The 12,698-nt window shown below is 47.9% G+C and overlaps 1 protein-coding gene across 3 annotated transcripts in view; it reads left to right on the top strand.

The window, feature by feature from the left end:
• Nucleotides 1-984: 984 nt before the first annotated feature.
• Nucleotides 985-12,698, top strand: part of ptch1 (patched 1) — a 44,064-nt gene continuing 32,350 nt past the window's right edge. For all 3 annotated transcript variants that reach the window (XR_014598124.1, XR_014598125.1, XM_084024047.1), the window contains exons 1-2: nt 985-1,549; nt 2,730-2,922. Coding sequence is in view for 1 of the 3 variants with exons in the window: in XM_084024047.1 (XP_083880173.1) it covers nt 1,379-1,549; nt 2,730-2,922 (364 nt within the window). In the remaining 2 variants the exon portion in view is untranslated. The remainder of the gene's footprint in view (nt 1,550-2,729; nt 2,923-12,698) is intronic.

Raw genomic sequence — 12,698 nt, 5'->3', positions numbered from 1 at the left:
GCTGCAGATAGACTGACTAGTGGCTGCAACACTCAGTTCAGTGGGTTTTAAGTGAGATTATGTTTGCTTTTTGAAAAAAATGAAAAGTTGAACTCAAAATGTTTCATAGTTCTTAGATAAAGTCGAAATCCACAATAGGTGGAATATAATTTCAGATGTTAAAATTGCACTATGCACAAAAATTGCATTATGCACAAAAATGGAATTGATATGCGATGATAATACAATTAATGCAGAGGATAAATAAGAATCCCCGTGTGGTAAACGTGTGTAAACTAAATCACACATCCAATAGCCTGCGCTGTGGTTTGAAACATGCCATCATCAACATGTTAATCAGTTACTTGTGCAATAATTCAAACTAATTGTGTCCATGACTGTTTTGTGTGTCAGCCTACACATTGTTGGGTTTTTGATTGAGATGTAGTTGGAGATGGACAAGCTGCCAGCTGCAAACTATGTTCGTTTATTGGGACAAAAACTGTATTTATTCAAAGTCAAACATATTCAAGTGACATAAAAGTATACATTGCACACTATAAAGAATAAAAAAAAAAATTAAAAAAAAATTGCTCGGCCCTCCTTCCGCCGCTCAACCCGTGTAACTTGCCTCGGACTTCAGCTCCTCTCTGGGAATAAACGCTTCCTTCCAGCGGCCGCGCGGAAACCCCAAAAACACCCCGAAAAAACGCACCAAGCGGGGTTTGGCTCTCCTCGAGCCTCCCCTGACGTTTGGAGATGCACACATGAGGTCTCCCCCTGCCTGGGTGGTCTCTCTACTTTAGTGAGCTGTTGCTAAGCAGCTAATAATAGTCGTGTTTGCTGAGTAATTTTTGCCCTTCTGGAACCAATCAGATGCAAGAAAGTCCTGCAATCTGACAGCCCCAGAGGCGGGATCTCGAGTCTTTTTTTCTTTTTTTTTCTCTTTTTTTCTCCCTTTCACCCCTCCTCCTCTGCCTCCAAATGGAGAGAGGTCTTTTTCCTCCTCTTCTATTGAATCTCAGAGTTGGCCGTGACGCGCGGCCCAGGGGAAGACCACATAGATCTCACCAGAATGCAACGACCGTCGAGCTTTCTTACCCGACGACTCGTGTATGGGAACCACTCCGTGCACCTCGCCTTCTGAGAGAGACTCACTTTCCTTTTTTTGGAGGGGGGGACGAGACACGGTGAATGCGGTGAAAGCGGTGGAGACCTCCGGATCGCGAAATGTTGGGATGGAAGGCGCAGACTTTGACTCGCCGTCTCCAACAGGAGCATGAAGTCCCACTTCACGGCTGTGAGATCTCCGAGAGTGAAACTGTGTTGCCTTGGGATATCGCCGCGCGCGTTCGGGGAAATACTCTAAAGTGGGAAACGGTCTCGCAGTCCCCGCAACATGGCCTCGGCCGCTAATGCGCCCTCGGAGCAGGAAAACCGAGACCCCGATCGGCCGAGGATAACGCGGAGGAACAGGGGGGACTATACCCGCAACACATCGCTGGATTTGGAGTATTTGCAGCGGCCGAGCTACTGCGATGCGGGCTTCGCTTTGGAGCAGATCATCGAGGTGCTTGTTTTCTGATCTTAACCGGGGGAGAGAGAGCTTTATGGTCTTGGTTTCATTGTATTCGCAGGAGGAGAAGAGAAAAAAGTGGTCAAACTATGTCCAGGCGCTGCTAGGTAACGGGACGGGCTGGGCATGGAGGGGGGGGGGAGGTTGTAGCCGGGTTGTTTTCTCTTATTTTATGCCACTTTCCAACACTCCTCATGCAGCCTGCTGCTGTTTTATTTGTATTTACAAACAACATCCCAGCCTGTAGCGGCTGTGTCTCAGACGAGGCAACAAAAACACAACCCAGTCAACACGACCACCTTCTTTTTTCTGACTGTTTCATAACAGCCGGGCTTGACGCGTGAGAGCTGTTTGGGTGGCTGAGATGGAGGTTTGCATGACAGATTCTACGACTCGCGTAAAGAGAGAACGAGAGAAAAAAAAGCTCCATGTGGCTGCCCTCTTCCGTTCACAAATATTGTGAGTCCCCCTGTGATGGCTCCTCCACTCCCCGTGCAGGCCGGAACACACGGGCTGCTGGACGGGGACTGGAGTGTGTGTGTGTTTTTACCACATGCGTATTCTCCCTCTATTTAATACTGTAACACGAGTGGCCACAGCGTTATCATGCATCCAAAGAAAGCCTGCAGTCTGTATTTGTTTGCATGTCTCTGTGTGAATGAAGATACAGCCTATATGTAGAATCATATATGAAGCTACATCTGCTGTGGAGGTCTGGCTGCAAACCTATTTTAGAGCGTTGCAGCAGAAAGCCTGACACCTAATGTCATTCTGTCTAAGCATCTTCTGATCACTGCAGCAGCCCGTTGACAGAAGTGTGTGTGTGTGTGTGTGTGTGTGTTGGGGGGGGTCGGTGACCTGTAGGGGATGAAGATATCTTCATTTTGCGTATCTCCTGCTAAGGTTACAGTTTAAACGAGTCACTGATATGACAGAACCGGTGGCTCTCACTCTGGGGAGTCCTTCGTCGTTTCTAGGGGGTCCCCGGCAGATGTGCCTGTTTCATTAGAGAAACGTTTTCTCAGATGAGGTTCCTCGGATCAAACGTTTGGTTCCACCTGTGGCACACTCGTACCTTCGCCTGTGTAACGTGTAACAGATGTACCTGTCCAGGTAAGTGCAGTGTCTTGTGCTTTGAAGCGACACTAACACCAGGACTCTTGTCTCATTGTAGGGGAAGGCGACCGGGAGGAAAGCACCTCTGTGGCTCAGAGCGAAGTTCCAGAGACTTTTATTCAGGCTGGGCTGTTACATACAAAAGAACTGCGGGAAGTTTTTGGTTGTGGGCCTTATGATTTTCGGAGCTTTCGCTGTGGGTTTACGGGCAGCTAATCTGGAGACGGACGTAGAGAAACTCTGGGTGGAAGGTAAGACATTTCTTTTCTTTTATTATCGCTTGTTTTTGACTAGATGTTCAGTTAATTTGTTGTTCAAGTGTGTGTGCGTTTGAATGGAATGCTGTTGCATGTTTGGATGGGATGTTTAAATGTTTAGAAGGGAGCGTTGGTAGGTGTTACAAAACAAGCCGTGGGGATTGTTTATTGTTTAGGTCCTGGCGAGCGGCCAAGTGAAAACCTGCAAATCCTTTTTCTTTTTGAAATTCATCTTAATATACTCACAGCTTCTCAAACCCCAACGTCAGATGCACTCACAAGATGTGCAAGAGGTGACCGGCACTCAGAAGGAAGGCTGTAATTAAGTTCATAAGCAGCTTTTTGGGGGGGGAGAGGACATTTTTTTTTTTGTCAAAGCCGCCATTTTGTGAGAGTGTGTGAGTGTGTGTCTGCCTGCCCCCAGCAGTTGAATGCTCAGAGACTGTGTGTGGTCCCGTTTTGGACAGCTCTCAACTTTCCAAAAAGATTTGTCTCCGGCTGCAGGGAAAAAGCGGAGCGGGGGAACAGGAACTGGTGTTTGTGGAGCGGATAGGCTGCTTGTTGTTGTTGTTGTTGGAGTTTCTTTTTTTTCCCGAAACAACTTATGAAGACTGTAGATTTTAACTGTGCGTATGGGTGGTGCTCTGGGGGGGTAAGGGGAAGGGGTTGTGCTTTTCTCCCTTTCCTTTGATCCACATTCCTGCACCGAGGGCTCGAGTCGGCTGCAGGAGTCATGAATGGAGGGGCAGATTTTGCTGCTGAGCGCCAGAAGAAGATCAGTTCTCGATAACAAAATAGTGTTTTATGCATAGTTGTCGTCATGTTTGTTTCCTTTTCTGGTTTCATCACATTTTTAACCTCACCTCCCCTGAAATCTAAAAAGAAATGTATAGCCGGTGAGATGAAACATTAAAGCAGACTGATTCCCGCACAGATCAAACGCCCCACCGCCCTCCCCAGGGTTGGCTGTTCTTTCCTTGCGTGCTGCTGCAGGGGTCTCACCGACGGCGTGTTCTTCTAATCGGCCGCGCAGGCGCAGTTTGCCGCCGTTTAGGTCGGAGGGGAGCCCTCCTCTTACAGGATTGCTGATTGTATCCAGAGGAACACACTGTTTTCACACCATTTTCACATGTCAGACCGGGGTCATGTGTACCACGGAAAGGGCCGCCAATGCATCGTTCACTACTAAGTTGCTGCAGACTGGCATCGGGTGCTGAAACATATTGCATGACGGCAGAGAAGTGCATCATGCTGCAGTTATTTTTTTGGAGTTTCTGCGGGTGTTTTCATGCTTTTTTTTTGCACTTTCGAAACCCTGAATTAGATTGTCATGAATGCAAAGTTGAGTGCAGCTGCTTTGCTTTAACTTTGTTGCGTCTTCTCATATTAAGATTTGTTTCTTTTTGGCGTTTCCTCTCATTAAAATTCACACTTTTTTTTTTGTCCGTGTCAGACCAAATGTCATATCAGTTCATGCCCTGGTAACTTGTAATTTGTATGTCTGTTAGCTGTGGCATTATTGTCGTTCCATCACATTCATGTTCTTTTTTGCCCGGGGGCCTTCCTTGACTCAGAACAGGCTAGCTTTATGTTGAACCCAGTCTACTGACCTCTGGTAGACATCTTCGACGCGGTCTCGCGCTGGCTTCATACCAACACGCAGAGATCTGCTCGCACACAGACACTGACAAAGAGACCCGGGCTGCGGTGGTTTTCCTAGGTCCCGGTACGTGAGGGGTTCCAGATGTTGATAGGGAGAGATCTGTTTGTTTAGATTAGGCTGCACAGCTGAGGGATAGATCAGTTCTGCCTGGACCGTGGAGCGCTGTGCTGGGCCGTGCTGGGGGACTGGCCCATCGTCTGAGAGGAAAAAGAGGAGAGAGGAGGAGAGGACAGAGCGGCTGTTTATGTTTCATTTGGAACTGCCCTCCGCAGGCGACCCGTGGACGACCCCGCCTGGAAGCTGTGTGGCCTGTGGACACACACGCACATATACACACACACACAATACGCCCAGCTCATATTAGATCCCTCAATTCCTTTACACTTAACCAGAGCTGCATTTTTTATTTTTTACATTCGGGATCTCGCCGTCTGTCATCACCTGCTTTTCTGCGAGGGAGGGGGGGTCTGCAAACGGACCACCATCCGCTGTGCACCGGAGCCGACCGGGCGTGTTTATTTTACACGCCGTCACGTGCCGGAGCTTTCGCCGGGCCTCGTCTCTTCTCACAGTGCTCACTCAGCACTGTTTATAAACACTCAGACACAGGAAGTTCTGTTTATTAGACAAAGCGACAGAGACCAATTGGGAGCGAGACGCATGCCTGCATACAGAGGTGACTGTGTCCACCAATGAGGATGTATAGCGGCTTGTGTTTTACTGAACGTTTAGGGTGCGATAGTTAGTTAGATTTTCAAGTCTTTTTCCCCCCCTAACTGGGCCACATGTGAGTAATAGTGTGCATGTATTTAGGGCATCCACACTCCTGATAAACGCTGCGTTTATGTCCACTGTGACACTCACAGGAAATAATTGTCTCAAACAGGAAGTTGTAGTATTGTGCTCTCCTATCTTGCTCTCCCCACACACACAAAATATGGCTCGCCGCCCTCTGTGTGCTTCCTCCAGCGTCGGACCACTCGCCCATTGGCCTGTGTTCGGGCTTTCGGATACATCCCTAGTTTCAAATTGCAGATGATTCTGGATGATCTAGTGACGATTAACTGTAAGCCGTGTTCGGGGAGCGGAGGCAACAGAAGAGAGGAATGAGAATTCCTCTTGGCCGCAGATGGAAAACGGAGCCATCCCGTGGCATTCTGGGGTTAAGGCAAACTGAGGCCAAATTGTAAAGAAAATAGTGGCGCCGCCTGCCTCTAATTAAAACAGTATCACGTAAACATTGGCCTTCCTGTAGGACGGGCCCCTCACTCTTTTTCGCTCCGTTTCTGTGCTGAGAGAGGAGCTGGAGACGTGGCGGCCGCTGAGGGTCTGTGTTGACGGCTGAGAGGAGGGTGCGGGCAGGGGAGAGTTTTGGAAATGGGGCTTTTGAAGCTCAAGCCCTGGGCAAGGGGTTGAAGTTGAAACTGGGTGTTAAGCAGATGGGATAAAGCTGCACTGTAATCTGGGCTGAGTGGTGGTTAGCCCGTAGCTCGAGCGTTGACTAAAGAGAGGATGAGGCCGGTAGCGTGAGACTCAGAGGTGCATGTTTAGTGATTCCAGTTGAAAATGAGTTTATTTCCCCAGATTTATGGGCTGGACTGGAGCACTATGGATTGTAGTCTCAAGGCTGTGGACTGAGGGGAGGCCCCCGGGGTCCCGGAGTGCTTTCTTGGGGGTGGGGGGGCATAAGCGTAGAGGCCAGGGGCCAAGGGGGTAGACCCCCGGGACCCTGAGGTCATCTCGTAGAGGCCCCGCTATTTAAAACCTCACCTGATACTCACCCTGTGGCCCGGGTGCTGAGTGAAGAGTCACAGTGCAGGGAGAAATGCAGCAGCTGTCACCGGGCATTGTTTGTGTCCAGTATATGCATTCCTCTCTGGTTCTTGCATCAGTATTTCATTCATTTATGAATTTGTGTTGAACCTTTTTGACATCTGTCCTCCAGCAGAGGGCAGTGAATCAGGTATATATATATTTTATTTGTTCTCTGAATTACTTTATAATAATCCCAACTCAAACAAATATTGAACTTCCACGTTAATGCAAGTCATCATTCCTGCTGTAATGATGTAATGACATGACAATAAGGATGCCATACAAACACTCCCTGAACGTTCATCACATTGTCCGTCTGCCTCCGCCTTATTCCTGATACCAATATGGTAACGGTTAAAAACGGTGCCAATCCATGTTTGTGTGCATCGTCAGCCCCAATCCAAGGCTCCAGAATCCAGTCTGATAGGTTTTTTTTTTTTTGGTTTTTCCCTAAAGCAACTCCCTCCCTTCCTTCCATGTCTGTTTTGTATCTAGTGTGATTAAGAGCTGAGTTGACAGAGTTGGTGGTTGTTTTGTTGTTTTGCTGGTAATGGCAGCGGGGAAGGGAGCGGTATAATGTTAAGTGCATGCGGAAGAAGCCTTGACATCCTTTCTTGTGGACGAGGATGAGGAGGAGGAAGAGAAGGAGGAGGAGGAGGAGAGCCCTGAATGTGGCGGCTCCACTGAGAGGATTGTGGTTTGCATGATTGAATTATCCTGCGTTTGATGTGTATGGGAGCATCGAGACATGCATGGATGCACTCGTGCACACACACACACACACACAAACACACATTCGCATATGCAGAGAGGCTTTGCAGTTTTTGGTTCTATGAGTGAGTAGGTGGTTGACCAGCGCTGGCATGGCAGGCTATTTTGATGGGCCCTCTCTTTGGTATTTTCTCTTCTTTTATTCATCTGTTTTCCTCCTCTTTCTCTCATTTTCTCTCACTTTGTCCCTCACACTCCATCTCTTTTCATTCGTCAGCCGCAAGCAATCAAACACACAAATGCGCCCACACCCAATATTTGTCCCCCCCCCCCCCCGTTATGTGCAGAAGAAGCAGCACAGAGTCGACCGTCTTTCCCCAGCCGCGCTTCACATTTTGCAAAACGGGCCTCAATTAAGTTTTGTGTGTATCGGCTCTCCACAAACAGGATTAAACGTCTATAGAAGGAATAACATTCCAGCGTGTTGTGTTATGCTTTACGAGTTGATGAAAAGTGCAGGCCCTGCTGGTGAGGGATTTAGTGTGGGGAAACATTGCGCCTCTGGTACTGTACACAGACTTACAGCGCTGTTTTCTCAAGCTAGCGCGCCCTTCATTCGAAAGCGGTTTTGTGTATATTACCCCGACCTTGCGAAAGTAAATTTGAAATAACTTTTCTTAAAAAAAAAAAGAAAATGTTGCTTGTTAACCATGCTGTGCGTGTCGGCTCTCGAGGCACATGCACTCCCATTCACAAACGACATCCTGAGATGCCTCCGAGCTCTCTGTTTACATTTTGCATTCTTTCAGGCGCTCTTATTCAAAAACCAGAGCCCTGCGAATGACCGACCACAGGAGACTGTGGAGAGAATTACCCTCCCCCTCTACCTCCCCCCTCTCTCTCTTTCTCTCTCTCTCTCTGTACTATCCCTCTCTTTTCCTCCCTTAGCCAGAAAGTCTCTCTCTTTACCCGAGCCGCTACACCACCACCCCCCCGCACACACACACACACACACACACACACACACCCCTTCCACCACCACTCCCCCGTCTCTGGCTGGAGAGAGTGGCCTCAGAATGCCAGATGTATTACAGAGTGAGCCACGGCAATGTAAACACTCAGCCCTGCCATGAGAGCAGGGTGGTCTGGCCTCCCTCCTTCCCTTCCCTCCCCTCCTCTCCCTCTTCCCCTTTCCTCTCTTCCCTCCCTCACAGCGCTGACTGCCAGAGGGGTGGAGAAAGTACAAAACAGCAGAGTGTGTGTGTGTGTGTATGTGTGTGTGTAGGGGGGGGGGGGGGGGGGCATGATGGAGCGAGGGAAGAAGCAGGAGTATAGTAGCGGTAGTGTGTTTGTGTTTTGGCTGCAGTGCCTACCGTACACCAGGAGAGAGATTGGGGTGTGGATTGATGCGTTTCAGACTTGAGCACAGAGAATTTTTCATGCAAACGTACTGTAAACATCTCCAAATTGTGTGTGTGTCGTTGTGATTTCTTTCTTCTTTTTTTTTTTTTTTTTTTAAGCCCCTCTGGCACACATGGGTTAAGTATGTAGCAGTAAAGCTCATTGCAGTTCCTGCGGCGCAACGTCATCGAATCTGGCAGCAACAGCAATTACACCAGTGCCACACATGCGCACGCAAGGCATAAAGATATAGCGATATATGAAACGTTTCCTCTCACGGATGATTGAGGGGTTTGGAGCTCCAGATTTAGTCGGTATGCGTCGGAGTGAAATAGTCTCCTGTAACACCGGACCTGCCAGTCTGAAGCATGAACACGTTGGGAACCTGTGACTTGACTTCTGTGTTAATAAGTGCAGCGAGGCCTGATGGGTATCACTTGATGTGTTGATGAAATTGTCCTGTTCACAGTGAATGCAATAGTAGGTTCAGATTTGCCATCACTTGGTTAGATTCTTTGGCTTATTTACTGAATATGCTGCTCCCATATCTTTCTATGAACAGATTAAATACCTGTGTAATGGGAAAGGGATAGCTCAAAGTGATTTTCCGGGCCGCAACGTAACTGTTTTTGGTTAATTCTCACTGCTCTCATCAACGTTATTTTCGGCCACAGCAGGCAGCTGTTTTAAAAAAGAGAAAAAGCTCTCATAAACCCATCGTATATTACACAAAGTTAGGTAAGAGATTTCCCCCAAGAGTTGGCAGATATCAAAACAGAGCTTAATGGAGAGTGGATATTGGATTTTCATTCATCACCAAAGAAAAATGCAACTGAAATATGCAATGTTCACCATACTGACTTTATGAGGAGAAAATCGTTCATCTCAAGTGGCCAAAAAGCAATTAAATGCTAGTTACTGGCACTTACAATATACTTTGTTTGGGCACCAATACCGATCATTTTCAAGTGATACCCATAGTGACCACACAATGAATCATGTGTAGGTAACTATAAGAAATGCAATACAAAAATGAAGTAATTGAAGAATTAAATGCCATATATATTTTTGTCTTCATTCCACCCACACTCTCACGTTTCTATTCCACACGTTGAAATGTGTGATTTTAGGATACCTGGAATCGTTGGCCATCTTTCCAGGAAATGACAAGAGATGGCTGCTAGAGATTGGCTGTTCAGGCTCATGTCACAGTCTGTTATGACTGGGCTGTGAGCCAATCACAGGGCAGTAAATGCAGGGGGGGAGAGCGCTCACCTGGCTTGAATTGCACAAATGCTGACAGAAGCTACAGGAGGAGAATTGCTTTCCAACGGAGCTGGAGTTGATGGAAGACTTGTTTTTCCAATCATCATTTTTTTTTTTTTTAGTGACTGTGGAGTGTTTTGAACACTTCTACATCAACTGGCAAATCTCACATCCCCTTGGTCGCGTACACCAATTAATACATCATTTGTCCGACGTGTTGGATATTTTTTATTTGAACCACAACCACTGCACACATGCACGCACATGCTACACACACGGGCTTTCTGTCAGCGTTTTCTTACCCTCCTACTCTTTCCACTCCCCTGTGAATCCATTGGCATTGAAAGGGATTTTTTTAATTTTTTTTTTATCGGGGGTGAAGGTGGGGGGTTGGGAGGGGAGAGTGGGACCTGAATGAAGGCAGCAACGTGGAAGAATCTGCCCATTGAGGAGTGTGTGAATGTACACCTCGGGCCCAGGGGAAGCTGCATTGGGAGCCAGCCGACTGCTAAATACACCCATTTTAGGGGCTGCAGGGGCCGGACAGGTGATTAGCATAATCAGGGGCGAGGGGAGCCATACATATGGTAATGCTGGGGAGGGGGAGGCGGTGGGGGTGAAGGTTGGTGGTATGGGTGGGGGTTTGCAGAGGAGGGTGTGTGGGGGGGGGAGGCAGGGGTTGGCAGCTGGGGTGTCACATTTGTGTCAGGGGTCGGGGTGCTCGGGTGTGTGACTGTATGAGGAGACGCTCGGCTACAGCTGCACGTCAGAGCACTTCCACTCTCTTTTTCTTCGCAATTCTTCCTCGTGTTTTCACTTTTTCCCCCCCTCTTGGTTCGTGTGAGAGAGGGAGGGGAGCTCAACATGGGTCAGCTCGGGTCTCGGCTCTCAGTGAGGCCTTTCATGGCATATTTGTGGCCGTGTGCACACCTGCATTGCAGAGCCCGCGTTCAAAACTGCTAGTACTGCTCTGCCGCCGCTACCACGACGACTACAAGTATTACTGCTAGTACTCTTTACAGCGGGGGGAGAGAATGCAAGTCACCCTGAGACTGAGTTACAATCACTGGGCTCATTTTAATGAGGGACAGCAGAAGGACTGAAAGGTGGATGGCTGGTCACACACCCTCCCACATGAGAAGAAACAGAAATACAAGAGGATCTTCTATTATCCTGATTCCAAAAAATGGTTAAACAAGATTGTTGTTTCTTTATTTCAAAAGTGACTTTGGCAGGAAACTTTGGCTCTGTTTGTTACCAAAGATGTTCGATCATAGGGATTTACAGAGAATTGTTGAATTTGCCAAGCGTTTTGAGTCTATCAAGATGTACAGTAGCAACAATAATGTGAAGCAGCGGGAGAATCCTAGAAGCAGCGATGGAGCGAGGGACAGACGGAATGAAAGCAGGTGATAGAAGCAGGCGAACGGTGGACGAAGGAAGCAGGTGGGTTCCTCTTAATGATCAAAGCGCTGTCGGCCGATTGGCAGCAGCAGCTGAGAAAAAGAAGAACAAGAAGGAAGAGAAAAGTTGGGGGGTGGGGTGGAGACGTGAGGACGGGGACCTACCGTGGGAAACTACCTGAGCCGTCTGAACGGTAGCAAGGACCAAGCAAGATCATATAAGCAGTTTCATCACCACAACATGGCTTTTCTACCTGAATAAAAAGCAACTGTTTCTCAAGCAACAGGTGTCTCTTCCCCTGTTAAATCTTTATTTTGTCATTCCTGTTGTGTGACTCTCTAATTTTAAAAACGTACATTGGTGTAAAGACATCTGCATCACGAAGGAACATGTATTGTGATATATTGTCCTTGTCAAACCATCTTTTCAAGTAGCTTTTAGCTCTTTCTTGTAGTTTTGGGGAATGATTTTCCCTATCCATCCTCATGTTCTGCAGAGAGACGTGGAGTCCTCTCCGTCTCCTCTGGCGGTATATCGGGCTCAGGGTATGTATGGGAGGTCGCTGTAGACTTGGTGGCAGAAAGATGACCTGGTTTTGGGGGGCTTCCTCCTCACCACAGGGGGTCCCTGCTGAGAGGGGGCCTAATCCAGCTAATCCTTTCTCTGCACACACACACACACACTCAAGCACACACACACACAAAGATTTAGCCGCGTGCACGTACATACAGTTTAGTCATGTAGGCATGCATGAGGTCCCACACGCACATAAATGATCCACTTAGCAACTTCTATTAAGGTCAGATATTATATAAAACCTCTGTTATTGGTGGTAAAAGTCACAGGGGCTTCAAACTGATTCTAGGTCTGCTACGGTCATTGCCGTTTCTGTCCGTGGGATGTTTGTACGTACCATATGAGCAAGGATTTCATGTGTGTGTTTTCATGCTGGCCTCTCGGGTTGAGAGTTGCAGGAGTCGTTTGCCGCTGGTGCATGTTTTCCCTGAAAGTGAGGGATGCCTCTGTTGTCTGGAGTAAGAGATGTGTGTGTGTGTGTGTGTGTGTGTGTGGGGTGGGGGGGGTGGGGGGGGCTACACTGTTGTGTGTTGCATGGAATGAGAGAAAGTTGGCAAGAGGAAAGGGGGGTGGGCTGGCTTTGACAGAGGGGCCGGGCTGATTGCCATCATGATCTGGCCAATCACAGAGTAGCGCTGAATAGAGCAAAGAGGGAGAAAATGAGAGTATAAAGATGAGAGGGAGTTCAGAACTGAAAGGAGGGAGGGGGTGATGTCAGCTCCCCCATTCCCCTACTTTGAGAATAGGGGGGACCAGGGGTTAATGTTATGCAACACACTGAATACCCACACTGAGCGCTCCAATACAGTGACACACATAGCTCCGCTTCTCTTCTTCTTCTCTTTTCTTCTCCTCTTCCCTTCTCACTTTGATTCTGTGTAGGTTTATTTTGAGTTTAGTTTAAGCATTTTTTATTTATTTTTTTGGATCATTG

The sequence above is a fragment of the Eutrigla gurnardus genome, assembly GCF_963514095.1.
Source record: "Eutrigla gurnardus genome assembly, chromosome: 13".
Classification (NCBI taxonomy): Eukaryota; Metazoa; Chordata; class Actinopteri; order Perciformes; family Triglidae; genus Eutrigla; species Eutrigla gurnardus.
This window is presented reverse-complemented; position numbering and strand designations above follow the sequence as displayed.